Consider the following 19,024-nt stretch of genomic DNA (forward strand, 5'->3'; position numbering starts at 1 on the left):
AATTCCGGGTTAACCGATGACCCTTGAATCCTCTGAAGACTACTGGTAGGTTGGTTGGTCGTCAATGATTTCTTCTTCCGACTGTTCTGGCTCATCTATGTGCCTCAGCTTTGTCTGATCCATGTGTTTCCTGCAAGTTTGCCCATTCTTGAGCTTAATAACGAATACTCTGTTGCCCTCCTTGGCCATGACCATACCAGCGATCCAATTGGGACCCTAACCGCAGTTCAACACATATACAGGATCATTAACAGAAATCTCACGTGACACAATTGCGCGATCGTGGTACCCTGTTGACTTTGTCTTCTGTATTCAACATGATTATTTAAATCCGGGTGTATTAGAGATAGCTTGGTCTTAAGACCTCTTTTCACCATGAGTTCAGCAGGCGAAATCCCTGTGAGTGTGTGGGGTCTTGTCCTGTAACTCAGCAGTATGCAGGACAAGCGGGTCTGCAGTGACCCTTGGGTTACTCTCATCATGCTTTGCTTGATAATTTGTACTGCACATTCAGCTTGCCCGTCGGATGCAGGCTTGAATGGTGTTGACCTGACCTGTTTTATGCCATTGAGTTTCACAAACTCCTGACTGGTGAAGCACGACCCGTTGTTGCTCACCACTATGTCAGGCAGACCATGTGTCGCGGACATGATATTGAGATTCTCTATGGTTGCCGTGGACGTGCTGGATGACATGATTATGCATTCTATACACTTCGAATAAGCTTCCACCACCACTAAAAACATCTTGCCCAGGAAGGGACCTGCAAAATCTACATGGATCCTGGATCAAGGTTTGGATGGACACAACCACAGACTCAGCAGCAATTCTGCTGGTGCTTTGCTGAGCTGCATGCAAGTGTTGCACCGAAGCACGTATGCTTCCAGCTCAGAATCAATTTCAGGCCACCATACATGGGACCTGACGATGGCCTTCATCATCACTATACCCGGATGTGTGCTGCATAACTCAAGCATGAACTTTTCTCTCCCTTGGGCATTCCAAGCGATTGCCCCACAATATGCAATCTACTTGATTAGACAGTTCGTCCTTGCGACGAATGTACGGTTTGGCCTCCTCGCACATTTGTTTAGGTATGGCAGAACAATCCCCTTTGAGGATGCAACCCTTTACCACTGATAAAATCGGATCCTCGCTGGTCCAGGTCTTAACTTGTTGAGCCATGACAGGGGTTCCTTCACTCTCAAAAGCATTCATGATTAACATTAGATCCGCCGGTTGTGGCATTTCCACCTCCAGTGTGGGCAACTGCAATCGGCTCAAAGCATTGACACAATTCTCTGTGCCAGGTCTGTGGCGAATGACATAATCATAGGCAGATAATGTCAGTGCCTACCTTTGGATGCAGGATGAAGCATTGGTATTGATACCTTTGCTCTCGGAAAACAACGAAATGAGCGGCTTGTGATCAGTCTCTTAATTCGAACCTCAGACCGAACAGGTATTGATGCATCTTTTTAACACCGTACACACACACTTTACTAAAGGTGCCTTTTCAGAATTCGCTCGGCTGCAGCAATATTTCAGAGGAACATGGAGAGTCTACTGAAGTCCGTTCCCAGAACCGTTGTGTTCCAAGATGACATCCTGATCACCGGTCGTGACTCCAAAGAACATCTGAACAACCTGGAAGAGGTTCTACTGTGTTTGGATAGAGTGGGACTCAGACTGAAACGCTCGAAGTGCATCTACATGGCACCGGAGGTCGAATTCCTCGGAGGAAAATCACCACTGATGGCATCAGACCTACTGACGTGAAAACCAAGGCCATCAAGAATGCACCCAAGCCGCAGAATGTGATGGAGCTGCGTTCGTTCCTGGGTCTACTCGACTACTTTGGTAACCGAAAGCGTCTTTTTCTACCATGCTGTAGGCTCTTCCTGCTTTAGACAAACTTTTGGATGCATACGCGACAGGTTGAAGTTTCCCCGACTCATTGGCTTATTGGAGTACGCAACCAATTCCATATGACGATGCGTCACAGGCCAAAACTAAACGTTTACATGGGTCATAATGTACCAGCAGCTTGTTCGAGCAAAGCAGATTGGTGGCTTTCTCGAAAGCTCTGTCTTGCGATGCGCCCCACACCCAGTTGTCGCCTTTTCTCAATAGCATGTGCAGTGGTTCTAGTAAGGTGCTCAATTTAGGTAGAAAGTTATCAAAGTAGTCGAGTAGACCCAGGAACGAATGCAGCTCCGTCACATTCTTCGGCTTGGGTGCATTCTTGATGGCCTTGGTTTTCACGTCAGTAGGTCTGATGCCATCAGTGGTGATTTTCCTCCGAGAAATTCGACCTCCGGTGCCATGAAGACGCACTTCGAGCGTTTCAGTCTGAGTCCCACTCTATCCAAACGCAGTAGAATCTCTTCCAGGTTGTTCAGATGTTCCTTGGAGTCACGACCGGAGATCAGAATGTCATCTTGGAACACAACGGTTCTGGGAACGGACTTCAGTAGACTCTCCATGTTTCTCTGAAATATTGCTGCAGCCGAGCGAATTCCGAAAGGGCACCTGTGGTAAATAAACAGTCCTTTGTGCATGTTAATGCACATAAGTGTCTTCGACATCTCGACTAACACCTGTGTCATATAAGCCGATGTCAAGTCCAGTTTTGTGAACGACTTCCCTCCAGCTCGCGTCGCAAACAAGTCATCAGTCTTCGGTAACAGGTACTGATCTTATTTTGAAACCCTGTTGATCGTAGCCTTGTTGTCTCCACAGATTCTGACTGTGCCATCACTTTTCAGCACAGGAACAATGGGGCTGGCCCATTCATTAAATTCGACTGGTGATATGATCCCTTCACACTGGAGTCTGTCCAGTTTAATTTCGACTTTCTCCCTCATCATATACGGCACTGCCCAAGCTTTATGATGGATGGGTCTTGCATCTGAGTCCACGTGGATCGGCACCCTGGCTCCCGTGAAGTTGCCGATACCCGGTTCGAACAGCGAGGGGAACTTGCTCAATACTTGGGCACATTCCAGTCGCATCGGATTTTCTCCAACCAGCTCCTGCCGAGCAGCGTTGGGCCATTGTCTGGCACAGCGGTAACTTGTGAACCGCACCTTTATAATAACACATTAATTTGTGCACTGCCAATCACCTTTATCAGTTCTTTGGTATACGTGCACAGCTTGGCGTTAACAGGGCTCAGCGTGGGCCTCACAGTCTTAGTATCCCACAGCTTATTAAATGCCCTCTCCTTCATGATCAATTGAGTCGCCCTCATGTCCAGTTCCATCGATACCGGTATCCTGTTAAACTTCACATTAATCAAAATCGGTTTACCCTCGGTTATGAAGGAGTACAGTCTATACACTTCCTCCTCTGGCATCTCGTATTGCGTATCTGGATCCGCGCTAGTCTGACTCTCATCCTCCACGTGGCGTGTCGCAGCTCACTTGCTTATCTGCGGACACTTGCGCTGAGATGCCCTACTCTCAGACAGCCTTTGTAACTATATTGCTTAAATCGGCACTGCTGGTGCCGATGATTTCCCCCACAACGCCAACACGGAGAAGTCGGATACATTCCCACTGGCAGACTTTGGGCAGCCACAGGTTTTGTGAATGCAGCCGGATAGGCCCTACCATGTGCCACTCTGCCGAACGCCGAATCAATCGTATTTACAGTACTTGCCGAGGTTCGGTTCTTCACTGCTATTTGCTTTAAACTCCTGTCCGTCCTATTACATGATTGAGCGATCCGGATGGCCCTTTTTAAATCCAACTCCTCCCCCAGAAGTTTGCACAGGATCACCTCGTGGTTGATACCAATAATAAAGAAGTCCCGCAGCATGTCTGCCAACACCGTCCCGAACTTGCACGGTCCCGCTAGACATCTCAGGTCAGCAACGAATTCCGCCGCGCTCTGGCCCTCCGATCGAACGTGTGTATAAAACCTGTATATCGAGATAACAATGCCGTTGTCTAGCTTGAGGCGCTCCCGTACCAATGTACACAACTCCTCATACGTTTTCTCTGTTGGATCACTTGGCATGAGTAGATTCTGTATCAGACTGTAGATCTTTGAACCGCACACAGTGAGGAACACGGTCCGGCACCGATCTGCATCGTTGGCCCCCTTCATTTTGTTGGCCACAAAGTACTAGTTCAAATGGCTCACAGAGTCTGCCCAATCTTCTCCCTCCACGAATCGCTCTAAAAATCCAATCGTGCTCATTTTGCAAACAAATGTTCTTGTATTCTCGTCGCCAAATGTTATGTATGTAATAAAATTTCAAACTGAGTACTGTTTAACTAAGCAAGGTACACCCTTGGCTCTGCTTTATTTAGGCCCAAAAGTGCCTGACTCTCAAAATGGTTGGCCTTTTATACCTGAGCAGCACCATGTGCGTGCTGCTCAGTGGCCTCCAACGATGACACCATCTGGTGGCTACAAATAGAATGTACATACATGACAGAGGACCAGGCAGATAGTGCAGGAGTCCCCTGTGCATCTCGCTCTCCAACCAGTATTCATTACAGGTGAGGGTGATGGTTCCTCTGGGCAGTTTAGCCAGAGTGAAGTCCAAGGCCCAACGGGTGGCTCAGCTGTACAGGTGGGGAGGAGGAAGATCAGGAAAGCAATAGTGATAGGAGATTAGATAGTTAGGCGAACAGACAGGTGTTTTTGCGGCCACAGATGTGATTCCAGGATGGTATGTTGCCTCCTTGGTGCCAGGGTCAAGGATGTCAGTGAGTGGCTGCAGAACATTCTGAGGGGGGATGATGAACAGCCAGAAGTCGTGGTCCATATCGGTATTAACGACATAGGTAGAAAGAGGGATGAGATCCTGCAGGCAGATTTTAGGGAGCTAGGAAAGAGATTAAAAAGCAGGACCTCAACGGTAATAATCTCCAAATTACTCCCAATGCCATGAGCTAGTGAGTATAGAAATAGGAGGATAGGGCAGATAAATGCTGGAGAGATGGTGCAGGAGGGAGGGATTCAAATTCCTGGGGCATTGAGACTGGTTCTGGGGGAAGGTGGGACCTGTACAGGACGGATAGGTTGCACCTCAACAGAGGCGAAACCAATGTCCTTGTGGCCAGGGAGAGGGTTTGCTAATGCTGTTGAGGAGGATTTAAACCAACTTGGCAGGGGGATGGGCAACAGGATGTAGCATTAGAAAGGAGAGACAGATAGCACTAATGTTAGAAATAGTACGGTATTAGGTGGGGTCAGACAAAGAGAGAATACAAGAAGGTCTAGATAGGTTTATATTGCATATGTGCGAATACACGGAGTGTGGTAAATAAGGTTGGTGAGCTGCAGGCGCAAATAGCCACATGGGAATATGATGTTGTGGCTACAACAGAGACCTGGCTCAAAAAAGGGCAGGATGTTCAGGAAAGATAGGGAAGGAAAGGAAGGAGCTGAGGTGACAGTATTGATTATGGAGAATATTACAGAGCTGGAGAGAGAGGATGTCCTGGAGGGGTCAAGGACAGAATCTATTTGATTCGAGTTGAGAAACAATCGAGGTGCCATTACACTACTAGTTGTATTCTATAGGCCACCAAGTGGTGGGAAAAATGAGGAGCAAATTTGCAGGGAAATTATAAAGTGGTGCAAGAACAATAGAGTAGTGATAATGGGGGACTTCAACTATCCTAATATAGACTGGGATAGAAATAGTGTAAAAGGCAGAGAGAGGGAAGAATTTCTCAAATGTGCTGAAAGAAGTTTCTTGATCAGTATGTTTCCAGCCCAATGAGGAAGGAGGCATTGCTGGATCTGGTTTTGGGGAATGAGGTAGGTCAAGTATAGCAAATGTCAGTAGGGGAACATTTAGGGAACAGTGATCAAAGTATTATAAGGTTTAGATTAGCTATGGAAAAAGACAGGGGGCAATCTAGAGTAAAAATACTTAATTGGAGGAAAGCCAATTTCAGTGGGTTGTGAATGGATCTGGCCTGGGTAAATTGGAATCAAAGATTAGCGGCAAAACTGTAATCGAGCCATGGGCTGCCTTTAAAGAGGTGATGTTTCGGGTACAGTTGAGGTACATTCCCACGTGGGGGAAAGGTAGGGCGACCAAAGTCAGAGCTCCCTGGATGACGAAAGAGATGGAGAGTAAAATGAAGCAGAAAAAGGGGGTGCCAGGTTGAGAATGCGTGAGAACCAGGCTGAATATTGAAAGTTCACAGGGGAAGTGAAAAAGGAAATAAGAGTGGCAAAGAGAGAGTATGAGAATAGATTGGCAGCTAACATAAAAGAGAATCCAAAAGTCTAATGTAGGCATATAAATAGTAAATGGGCAGTAAGAGGAGGGGTGGGGCCGATTAGCAGGCAGAGGGTATGGCTGAGGTACTAAATGAATACTTTGCATCTGTCTTTACCAATGAAGAAGATGCTGCCAAAGTCACAGTGAAAGAGGAGGTAGTTAAGATCCCGGATGGGATAAAAATTGATAAGGAGGAGGTATGGGAAAGGCTGGCTGTACTTAAAGTAGATAAGTCACCAGGACCGGATGGGATGCATCAAAGGTGGAAATTGCGGAGGTACTGGCCATAATCTTCCAATCTTCCTTAGATATGGGGATGGTGTCAGAGGACTGGAGAATTGCAAATTACACCCTTGTTCAAAAAAAGAGTGCAAGGATAAACTCAGCAAATACAGGCCAGTCAGTTTAATCTCGTTAGTCGGGAAGCTTTTAGAAACGATAATCCGGGGCAAAATTAAATCACTTGGACAAGTATGGATTAATTAAGAAAAGCCAGCACAAATTTATTAAAGGCAAATCGTGTTTAACTAAGTTGATTGAGTTTTTTGATGAGGTAACAGAGAGGGTTGATGAGGATAATGCGGTTGATGTGGTGTACATGGACTTCCAAAAGGCGTTTGATGAAGTGCCACATAATAGGCTTGGCAGCAAAGTTGAAACCCATGGAATAAAAGGGACAGTGGCAGCATGGATATGAAAGTGACGGGAAACAGAGTAGTGGTGCATGGTTGTTTTTCGGACTGGAGGAAGGTGTTCCCCAGGGATCAGTACTGGGTTTATCTGTGGGATCCTGGGCTTCATAAATGGAGCCATAAAGTACAAAAGCAATGAAATGATGATGAACCTTTATAAAACACTGATTCGGCTTCAATTAGAGTGTTGTGTCCAATTCTGGGGGCTGCACTTTAGGAAGGATGTGAAGGCCTCTGAGAGGGTGCAGAAAAGATTTACAAGAATGGTTCCAAGGATGAGGGACTTCAGTGAAGTGGATAGACTGGAGAAGCTGGGGTTGTTCTCCTTAAAGCAGAGAAGGTTGAGAGGAGATTTGATAGAGGTATTCAAAATCATGAGGGATCTAGACAGAGTAGATAGAGAGAAACTGTTCCCATTGGCGGAAGGGTCGAGAACCAGAGGACACAGATTTAAGGTGCTTGGCAGAAGAAACAAAGGCAACATGAGGAACAACTTTTTTACGCAGTGCTTAGGTAGGATCTGGAATGCACTGCCTGAAAGGGTGACAGAGGCAGGTTCAACTGTGTCTTTCAAAAGGGAATTGGATAAATACCTGAAGGAAACAAAATTTGCAGGGCTACGGAGAAAAATCAGGGGAGTGGGACTAGCCGAAGTGCTCTTGCAGAGAGCCAGCATGGGCTCGACGGGCCAAATGGCCTCCTTCTGTGCTGTAATGATTCTATGATTTTAGGTACGTCACAGAACATTCAGAAATATGTATGCTATGTTACTTCCTATTAATCTTAAATATTAATAATCTCACTGATTTATTTCACTTGAGAACATAAACATGCAGCAACCAAGTGGCATGTCCCGGCTGTGTGTGTTCACCGCGATACCCACCACCGAAACCGACAGGACAGACTCACTGCTCTGGCTAATAAATAACTCCCGTATATTTAAAAATAGGCTTGTATTTATATAGCACCTTTCACATCTCAAGACGTCCTAAAGCACTTTACAGTCAATGAAGTACTTTTGAAGTGTAGTCACTGTTGTAATGTAGGAAAACGTGGCAGCCAATTTGCGCACAGCAAAGTCCCACTTTGATAAATATTGGCTGAAACATTGGGGAGAACTTCCCTACTTTTCTTTGAAATGCTGCCATGGGACCACTTACATCCATTTGTGTGGGCAGAGGGGTCCTCAGTTTAAAATTCTGACGGGATTGGACAGGTTAGATGCAGGAAGAATGTTCCTGATGTTGGGGAAGTCCAGAACCAGGGGTCACAGTCGAAGGATAAGGAGTAAGCCATTTAGGACCGAAATGAGGAGAAACTTCTTCACTCAGAGAATTGTGAACCTGTGGAATTCTCTACCACAGAAGGTTGTTGAGGTCAGTTCATTAGATATATTCAAAAGGGAGTTAGATGTGGCCCTTACGGCTAAAGGGATCAAGGGGTATGGAGAGAGAGAGAAATGGGGTACTAAAGTTGCATGATCAGCCATGATCATATTGAATAATGGTGCAGGCTCGAAGGGCCGAATGGCCGGCCCCTGCACCTATTTTCTATGTTTCTATGTCTCATCCGAAATGGTTACTCAGTGGTTGGGCCAGGGTAATTAAACATAAATTGTGTAATTTAGGAGGTTCAGATAGCAGAAATTGAAACCCTTAAGATTATTATTTTACAGTCAACCAGCTACATTGTGCTGTGTTTATACTGAAAGTAATCTTTTGGAAAGGGCCTGCAAATGAAGGGATTCCGGACAGAAGATAAATGATTTGCAGCATGAATGGGCCTTTACATAACCAAGCCAGATAAATGATATGTCCTTATGAGTCTTGATTATGCTTTGACTATAGTAATGTGTCTAGATTATGTATTTTAAACTGTGGTAAGGATTTAATCAGTTTTTCCTGTGAGTCTGGCCCATGGATCAAACTTGAAACAAGCTCGCCCACTGGCCCCCTGCCGAGATTCAGACTGCAAATTACTTCAGAATGTCCTGCGGTGCCGGAGCAGTTGTACTCTCAGATGTTAATTAATAAATGCAGCATTAAGAAGCTCTGTAATCAGCATCTGTCTCGGTGCTGAATGTGAAGTAACAAGCTCCCTCAAGGGCTCAGTGGGTAAATGCAGCACCTCGCGTGTTACCGAGCCAGACAGGACACGATGGGCCCAGGATCAATCCATCTAGTGTGTTACCGAGCTCTACAGGCTAGGAAAAGCCCAGGTTCAATCACTGGTGTGGGTCATTCACTGACCACCCCCAGGACTTCCATTTCTAATTGCTATCCAATGACCCATTTTTGAAAAATATGAAGTAGTGGGGAAAATGTTGGAATCAATCATTAAAGATGAAATAGCAGCACATTTGGAAAGCAGTGACAGGATTGGACCAAGTCATCATGGATTTATGAAAGGGAAATCATGCTTGACGAATCTTCTGGAATTTTTTGAGGATGTAACTAGCAGAGTGGACAAGGGAGAACCAGTGGATGTCGTGTATTTGGACTTTCAAAAGGCTTTTGACAAGGTCCTGCACAAGAGATTGGTGTGCAAAATCAAAGCGCATAGTATTGGGGGTAAAGTACTGACGTGGATAGAGAACTGGTTGGCAGACAGGAAGCAGAGAGCCGGGATAAATGGGTCCTTTTCAGAATGGCAGGCAGTGACTAGTGGAGTGCCGCAGGGCTCAGTGCTGGGACCCCAGTTCTTTACAATATACATTAACAATTTAGATGAAGGAATTGAGTGTAATATCTCCAAGTTTGCGGATAACACTAAACTAGGTGGCGGTTTGAGCTGTGAGGAGGACGCTAAGAGGCTGCAGGGTGACTTGGACAGGTTAGGTGAGTGGACAAATGCATGGCAGATGCAGTATAATGTGGATAAATGTGAGGTTATCCATTTTGGGGGCAAAAACAGGAAGGTAGAATATTATCTGGATGGTGGCAGATTAGGAAAAGGGGAGGTGCAATGAGACCTGGGTGTCATGGTTCATCAGTCACTGAAAGTGGGCATGCAGGTACAGCAGGTGATGAAGGAAAATGGTACATTGGCCTTCATAGCTTGGGAATTTGAGTATAGGAGCAGGGAGGTCTTACTGCAGTTGTACAGGGCCTTAGTGAGGTCTCACCTGGAATATTGTGTTCAGTTTTGGTCTCCTAATCTGAGGATGGACGTTCTTGACATTGAGGGAGTGCAGCAAAGGTTCACCAGGCTGATTCCAGGGATGGCTGGGCTGTCATATGAGGAGAGACTGGATCAACTGAGCCTTTATTCACTGCAGTTTAGAAGGATGAGAGGGGATCTCATAGAAACATATAACATTCTGATGGGACTGGATAGGTTAGATGCGGGAAGATTGTTCCCGATGTTGGGGAAGTCCAGAATCAGGGGACATAGTCTTAGGATAAGGGGTAGGCCATTTAGACTGAGATGAGGAGAAACTTCTTCACTCAGAGAGTTGTTAACCTGTGGAATTCCCTGCCGCAGAGAGTTGTTGATGCCAGTTCATTGGATATATTCAAGAGGGAGTTAGATATGGCCCTTACGGCTAAGGGGATCAAGGGGTATGGAGAGAAAGCAGGAAAAGGGTACTGAGGGAATGATCAGCCATGATCTTATTGAATGGTGGTGCAGGCTCGAAGGGCCGAATGGCCTACACCTGCACCTATTTTCTATGTTTCTATGTGGCCGTCAGTTGAGGAGAGAGCTTCTCACTTGGCTCTCATAACTTAACAATTGACTTGCCTGTCAACACTCACTGTCCAAGCTGGTGTCAGAAGTCATCAGATGCGTGAGGTACAAATTTAGGCAAATCTGCTGATGGATAAAATGACGGAAGATCACGGGGAGGTTTTCAAAAAAGAAGTTAACGTGATACAGAACCAGTTTGTACCCCTAAGGGGCAAGAGCTCTATTTGTCAAAAAAGGCCATGGATAACTAGTTAGGGACAACATAAAATTAAAAGAAAAAGCACACATGACTGCAAAAAAAAGCACATAATTTCGAGGATGGGAGAGATACAAAGAACAGCAAAGGGTGACAAAATAGAGGGCAAGAGCTACAAAAAGGGAGCATGAAAAGAAACTTGCAAGGATATCAAAATCAACACAAAATACTTTTACAATTATATTATAAAAAAGGGGGTGGTAAGAGCAAGATAAACTGATAATGGTGATATTATCAATGAAAATAAAGTAGTGGCGGACGTGTTAAATAATTTGTCAGTGTCTACAGTAGAGGAAGAGGATTGCATGCCAGACTTCTCAAGGGAACTAATATTGAATCGGGGACGGAGTTTCACCAAAATTAACGGAAGCAAATGAACAGTAATGAAGAAAATAATGACACTGAAGAGTTACCAATTCTCACGCCCAGATGGTTTTCATCCCAGGGTTTTAAAGGAAATAGGTGAGCACATTGCAGATACCCTAACTATATGATCTTTCAAAGTTCTCTCAATTTAGGAACCGTCCCTTTAGATTGGAAAATTGCACATATCATTCCGCTATTTAAGAAAGGTAAGAGAGAAATCAGGGAATTATAGACCAGTTAGCCTAATATCTAACATGTTGTCAGGAATTTACTCGAGTCTATAATTAATAGAGTGACTGCACACCTTGAAAATTTTCAGCTGATCAGAGAGTGCCAGCATGGATTTGCAAAGGATAGGTCGCCTGACGAACCCGATTGAATTTTTTTAAGAGGTGACTCAAGTGGTGGACAAGTGAATATCTATGGATGTTACTTATATGGACTTCCAGAAGGAATTCGATAAAGGCCCTCATAAGAGACTGTTAACTAATGAAGGCAAATTATTGACCTGGTTAGGAAAGTAGCTGAGCGGCAGGAGACAGAGATTAGGGATAATGGCAGGATGTGACTAGTGGTGTCCCGTAAGGATCTGTATCGGGGCTTCAACTATTTACCATATTTATTAACGAATTAGATGATCAGATAGAAAGCCACATATCCAAATTTGCCAATGACATAATGTTAGGCGGCATAGTAACCAGTGTAAATGGAAGCATAAAAGGGATATTGAAAGATTAAGCAAATGAGCAAAACTGGATTTCAATGTAGGAATGTGAGGTCATCCATTTTGGATCTAAAACAGATGGAACAGGGTACTTTCTAAATGATGAAAATCTAAAAACAGTGGAGCTCAAAAGTGTAGGGGAGGTGGGGTGGGGGGTCCAGGAACATGGATCAAAATGTCATGAGCAGGTACAGAAAGTAATCAAAACTGTTAATGGCCTTTATATCTAAAGGACTAGAATACAAGGGGGTAGAAGTCATGCTTCAGCTATACAAAGTCATGGTTAGACCACACCTGGAGTACTGAGAGAAGTTCTGGGCACCACACCTTCGAAAGGATGCATTGACCTTGGACAGAGTGCACCGGACTCCAAGGGTTAAATTACGAGGAGAGAAACTAGGGTTGTACGCCCTGGAATTTAGAAGGTTAAGGGGTTATTTGATTGAAGTTTTCAAGATATTAAGGGGATCAGATAGGGTAGGTAGAGAGAAAATATTTCCGCTGGTTGGGGAATCTAGGACTAGGGGACGTAGCTTGAAATTTAGAGCCAGGCCTTTCAGGAATGAAGTTGGGAAACACTGCTATACGCAAAGGGTGGTATAAGTTTGGAACAGTCTTCCACCAACGGCAGTTGCTGCTCGGTCAATTGTTAACTTTAAATCTGAGATTGATAGATTTCTGTTAACCAAAGGTATTAAGGGATATAGGGCAAAGGCAGGTATATGGAGTTAGGTTACAGATCAGCCATGATCTCATTGAATGGAGAACAAGCTCGTGGGGCTAAATGGCCTACTCCTGTTCCTATGTTCCTCGGTACCAGAGGGCTCCCAGCACTGGTGGAACAACATCCGAGCATGAATCACCAACTTCAACAATAACTCTCACTCATGTAGCAAATGACCCAAGGCGTTTCACAATATGAGAAAAGAATAAACCCTGAGCCAGGTTTAGGAGAAGGCTTAGGCAAGATTCAATAGGTATGAGGAGGTTGAATATGATACTGAGAGGTTCTATAATGATCAGGAGACCTTTGAGGCTGGGAAGAGAATGCCAAAGTGGACTGTGATGGACAAGGCCCTGCCATGAAGGGTGAAGGAGGAGTGGGAAGGCACACAGCAGCCCAAAATCGGAACAGAGGGTGCAAAGTGGGACATGGAGCTCCATGCAGAGGTAGCATGGGCTGAAGCCATTGACGGGATTGCAAATGAGGGCAGGGAGAGATTTGTGAATGAGAGGTGGGTAGTGGAGGCCAGTGACGGCAGGATGTAAAAGATGAACAGGACTTGGTAAGGGAGATGAAATGAGTGGAGAACAGTGAATTGGAGAAACAAGCCATCTGCAGATAAAACCAAGGAAACAACATTTCACATCAATCACAGGACCAACCAAGAAAATTTACATCCCATGGTAGAGTGATGAAAGTATGTTCAAATTGTGTTGTATTGGAAAAGACTTAACAGCACATTTCATCATGCTTAGCTGGCCTGTGAAATCTCCCAATACCACACAATCATCCCCTGGTGCCATCTTAGGAAAAAAATAATTGGACCATCTTGACTCAGAACCCAAGATATTGAAGCACTTAGTCTGGGAATATGGGTGATGCTTTCGGTCCATAATTCAAAATCAATACAAAATATATATTTTTTAATCTGATTGAAGATTGACCTCTATACATGCAGTGTTTGGGTGAGCTCTTTGTTGCACTGGTCCTCAGTGAGTACTCAGTTGAATATGATACTGAGAGGTTCTGTAATGATCAGAGAGTGAATATTGGATTTGTTTTGTCATGCAACATTGCATCAACCTCCATACCTGTACCAATGAGCCTCTATATCTGTAGGTCAACATGTTTAGGGTTTACCATCTCATTAGTACTGTTCATTAGTCATTTCGTGACACTTTATTTATCTTTGTCGTTCTATCTAGCCATACATTTGTAGACTTTCCTTTCCAAAGACCCAAATCAAAGCCCATCTTTCCCCAACTCCCTCTCTGAATGCTTCCAATCAGGTTTCGCCCCTCCCATAGCATTGAAATGGCCCCAACCAAAGTCACAAGTGACTGTATTCGTAGTGCACTGCGCGTCCTCAACCTCTCTGCAGATTTTGTCACCCCGCGACTCCATTGTTCCAATGCTCTCCCCATAAATTCTAAATTCTTATCCTTGTGTCTAATTTGATTCACTATCTCTGTAACCTCCTCCAGTCCTATAACCGCCAGAACCCCAGAACTCTCCAAACCTGGCCTCTTGTGCATCCCCAACTCTCTTCACCCGCTCATCGGCAGCCATGCCTCCACCTACCCAGGTCCCATGCTGTGGAGTTCCCTCAGTAAATCTCTCTGCCTCTTTACCTCCTTCTCCTCTTGTAAGACTCTCTTCAAAACCCTATCTTTGACCACACTTTAGGGCATCCCTCCAATTAATTACTTCTTTGGCTCCATGCCCATTATTTTTGATTATGCATTTGGGAAGCACCTTGAGATGTTTTTCCAGGTTAAAGGTGCGATATAAATGCTAGCTGTTGCTATTTTAGACTGTGTGATTACCTGTCCATCTGCTTCTTCTTTAATAAAAACAGAAAATGCTGGAAATACTCAGCAGCTGTGGAGAGAGAAACCGAGTCAACGTTTCAGGTCGTCGATCCTTCGTCATTTGGTCTGTTTGTGTTTTACCTGTTGTATGCCTCTGCATCTACCTGTTTACCATCTATTAGTCTGTAAATCTGTCTGAAAGGTCATCTAAAGAATTATAAAAAAAACAGAAGGAGAACTCAAACTATCTCGCTGTTGTCAAATTGCAGCACGTTTCCCAATAAATAAGATGAACTTTGCATAAATGATCAATGTATCCTACCATTAAAAAAAAGATCTATTTTGATGGGTATCGTACTTACTAAAGCTTTGATAACTGTCATCCAGTTTGTGGTTCACACGCTGCCTCCGTGTGACTTCTATCAGCAGTCTCCTTCTGGCAACAGGAGCGACGGAAGTCGTTGTTTTGGTGTTTGATCGAGAACGCATCATCGTGGTCGCAGTTGCCCTTTCAGTAGTGGTGGTGGGTTCTGCAGTGGTTGAAGGCGTAGTGGTGGCTGCGGTGGTTGTGGTGGGGGTTGTGGTGGGGACTGCGGTGGTTGTGGTGAGGGCTGCGGTGGTTGTGGTGGGGGTTGTGGTGGGGACTGCGGTGGTTGTGGTGAGGGCTGCGGTGGTTGTGGTGGGGGCTGCATTGGTTGTGGTGGGGGCTGCGGTGGTTGTGGTGGGGGCTGCGGTGTTTGTGGTGGGGGCTGCGGTGCTAATAGTGGTAGCTGCGGTGGTCAGAGGGACAGTGGTGGGAACTTCGGTGGTGGTTGCTGTAGTGCTTGTGGTGGTGGGGACTGCAGTGCTCATGGTGGTTGCGATTGTCGGGGCTGCAGTGCTTGTAGTGGCTACTGTGGTGGTGAGGGCGGCAGTTGCCGTGGCAGTTGAGGGGGGCGGGGGGCTCGAAGTGGTCACTGCGGTGCTGGTGGGGGCTGCGGTGGTGGTGACTGAGATGGTGACCGGAACGTCACTGATGGGAGTTGTGGTGGTTGTGGTGGCTGCACTGGACACGGGAACAGCGGTGGATGGCGGGAGGGGCACTGTGGTGCTCGCAGAAGCCAGTAAGGCTGAGGTGTGACTTGCGCCAGTCATGATGGGGACTGGAATGGTGGTGAAAGTTGTGGTTGGTATTGAAAGAGCTGAGGCACTAGTTTTGGTGGGAAGTGTGATGGAAGCAGTGCTGTTGGTCGCGGTTGCAGGGGTCGTGATATTGGCTTGGCTGTGTGCGGTGTGTGTATCTGGGATTGTCGCAGAAGAGGTAGTCACGTTGGTACCATTGGAGATGACTGTCACATTGGGACCTGTTGGGGCTGGGACAAGAATTGGACTGGCAGCAGTTGGAGTCTCTGTCTCAGCAATGGGATTAGTCTGTCGTCTTGTTTTAGCCGCTATCTCTGGACTGATAGTTGTGAGTGGACCCAGAGCAGGATTTGGTGCCTGAGAAACGTTAACCTCTGGCTCCGTGTGCCGAATGAGTTGATCGTCCAAAAATAGTAGAATCGCATCCTCACCACTGGCAGAGCTGGCTTCTGTTTAGAGAGCAAGAAATAATGAGTTAACTTTGACTGGAGTTCTGTTGAAAGGCCCCACCCATAACGTTAATCTGTTTTTTATCCCTTATGTTGACCTCAGCTGTGTATTTCCTGTTTGTAAGTTCAACTCACATCCATTAAGAACCACGACTCATTTGGTTACATCAAGATGATTGCAACAGTGGATATTTATTGGCTTTTGTTGGCCTCCATTCAAAACTGTTTGAATGGTAATGTCACTGTTGAAAATGAGAGAGCTTCAATTATTGACATTTCCCACAGGGCTGGTTGTTATAACATTGAACTCAGTAAGGGGGAGAACACTGTACGAGTGAAGATTTTCAAAGCCTGGGGCCTTTTCAGATTCTCACATCCCATTTCTCAGAAACAAGTGTTGGATGCAAGGAGTCAGCATAAAGCAAACCTCTGTACGGGTCTATATCTAAAATCTCACAACATGCCTCATAAATAAACCACACTGTATTTCTTAAACATGCCAGTGGAATGAATATTGTTACTTGGCTCAGTAGTAGCACTCTTGTCTCTGAGTCATGAGTTCAAGCCACAATTCTGGATTTGAGCCTCTAAACTCATCTCACACTTGAGTGCACTATTGAGGGAGTGCTGCACAATCAGAGTTATCATGAGATGTTCAAGCAATGCCCTGTCTGCTTATTCAGGAGATATAAAAGATTTTGTGGCACTATTTGAAGAAGAGAAAGGGAGTTCTTCCAGTGTTGGAGGCAACATTTATCCCTCTACCATCGCCTCCAGGACATTACAGATTAACCGGTTATTTATCTCTTTTAACATTTGTGGGACCTTGCTGTGCACAAACTTTCTGCCACATTAGCCTACATAACAGTGATTACACTTCAAATGTACTTCATTGGCTGTGAAGCGCTTTAGGACATGAAAGGCACTACATAAATGCAAGTTCTTCTTTACCCTCGTTATATTAACAAACTCCCTCACTTGAATACCTCTGACCTTTAATCCATTCTGCACTATTCAGTGGAGTGTCGGCCATCCAGTGGACAGATTTGGCTGGGTCTAAAGCTGTCGAGGAAACATCAGTCCTGACAGCATATACCTTTTCACAACACAAAACCAATCGTAAGTGTCAGCCTGGGTCCTTTGACACTTGTGTTAGATCTAAACCCAGAGACTGGGGTCGGAGCTGGCTAACTTCAGAACCTATGGATAGGACACACATTGTGATGACTCCTGTTGCTGCTCACCTACTTCATTTCCTGGTTTGCAATTAACTCAGTTTGCATTTACAGTTTAACAGTAATCTAATCTCATTAGGAGTACAAATTTATGTCGTAATGCACTCATTTATTAAAAATTATTGCAGACACGTCAAAAACTGCCTGGTGCCTCCCCAGCTGAGGTGGAAGTGGGGTGAGGTTGGGCCTTCTGTCTCAATATGTAGATGTACCATCTCACTTGCAGAAAATGTCCCATCCTTTCTTTAAATGTCATGGTAAAGCTTGCGCTTGTGTGAATGTAAATCTGCAGCTGTCACGGATACACAACAGCAACATGCATTTCTATAGCTTCTTTACTGTAATAAAATGTCCCAAGGCACTTCACCAAACAAGTTTGACACTGAGCCACATATGCAGATTTTGGGACTAATGACCAAAAGCTTGGTCAAAGAGGTAGGTTTTAAGGAGTGTCTTAAAGGAGGAGAGAGAGGTAAGAGGCGGAGAGGTTTAGGGAGGAAATTCCAGAGCCTAGGTAGCCAATGATGTAGCGATTAAAATCATGGATGTGTAAGAGGCCAGAAGTGGAGGAGCGCAGAGATCTCAGAGGGTTGCAGGGCTCGAGGGGGTAACAGAGAAGGGGAGGGATTTAAACACAAGGATGAGAATTTTAAAATTGAGGTGCTGCTGGACCAGGAGCCATTGTAGGTCATCACGGACGATGGGTGAGCGGGACTTGATGCGAGTTAGGATACAAGCATTGGAGTTTTGGATGAGCTCAAATTTACGGAGGGTGGGACGCTGGGCAGGAGAGCAGGGGAATAGTCAAGTCCAGAGGTAACACAGGGTTTCTGCAGTAGATGAGCTGAGGCAGGAGTAGAGATGGGCAATGTTATGGAGGTGGAAGTAGGCGCTCTTGGTGATGGAGCAGATATGGGGTCGAAAGCTTCAGTCAAGGTCAAACAGGACGGCAAGACTGCGAACCCTCTGGTTCAGCCTCAGACAGTGCCCAGCAAGAGTGATGTAGTCATTGGCTGAGAAATGTTCAGCTGAATTCTAGCACAATTACGAGTGTGTTAAATTCTAATGGACACTTCCACAGCATGAACTTCTCGATCCAAGTACAACACTTAAATGCAAATCCATGACCCCAGCATAAAATGGCCTGATTTAAAAAAAAAATCTCCCTACATCCAGAGTAATTGCTCCACCATCAAGGTTCATCTCGAGGCGAATTCACTGCCTAACCACACCATGGGAAAACCAAGAGCATGTGAATCGCGGAAGTTAAAGAATGCAGCCCACCATCATCATCATAGTGCAATAAATGTAGCCTTGCCAGTGTTCCCCACATCCTGAGATCAAGTAAAAAACAATTCATATAAAGATCAAAATAAAGCTATTGCAGGTTGAAGCAGAATTTCTTTCCCAGCAGGATTATGGACATGCTTTAATAAACTTTACTTTGTTTCTTTAAATATGAGAGGAGCAGTGTTTAAGGTTAATTGAAGAGTAGACGGGGAATATTTAATTAGAAGCAGTGACCTCCGTTCAGCTCGGAATCCAGAACTATAATTCACCAACCCCGTTCTCCCAACAGTTTGCTTTTTGAAGTGTTTTTTTCTTTCGGGGGATTGGCACGACTGCTGATCCACATCCGCTCTACGATCGCTGTGAGCCATGCTGTGACTGGCCGATGAGATGCGCACTTGCTCCACAGAACAAG

At 45.2% G+C, this 19,024-nt stretch overlaps 2 protein-coding genes across 2 annotated transcripts in view; one reads left to right on the forward strand and one right to left on the reverse strand.

Annotated features, from left to right (window-relative positions):
- Nucleotides 1-19,024, forward strand: part of LOC139269165 (cyclic AMP-dependent transcription factor ATF-6 alpha-like) — a 686,031-nt gene that overhangs the window by 375,292 nt on the left and 291,715 nt on the right. The gene's annotated exons all lie outside the window — the stretch shown is intronic.
- The window catches only part of LOC139268182 (olfactomedin-like protein 2B), an 86,216-nt gene that overhangs the window by 8,203 nt on the left and 58,989 nt on the right, over nt 1-19,024 (reverse strand). Inside the window, exon 6 of the mRNA XM_070886233.1 lies at nt 14,876-16,084. Within this exon, the coding sequence (XP_070742334.1) occupies nt 14,876-16,084 (1,209 nt within the window). The remainder of the gene's footprint in view (nt 1-14,875; nt 16,085-19,024) is intronic.

The sequence above is a fragment of the Pristiophorus japonicus genome, chromosome 8 (assembly GCF_044704955.1).
Source record: "Pristiophorus japonicus isolate sPriJap1 chromosome 8, sPriJap1.hap1, whole genome shotgun sequence".
In the NCBI taxonomy this organism is placed as follows: domain Eukaryota; kingdom Metazoa; phylum Chordata; class Chondrichthyes; family Pristiophoridae; genus Pristiophorus; species Pristiophorus japonicus.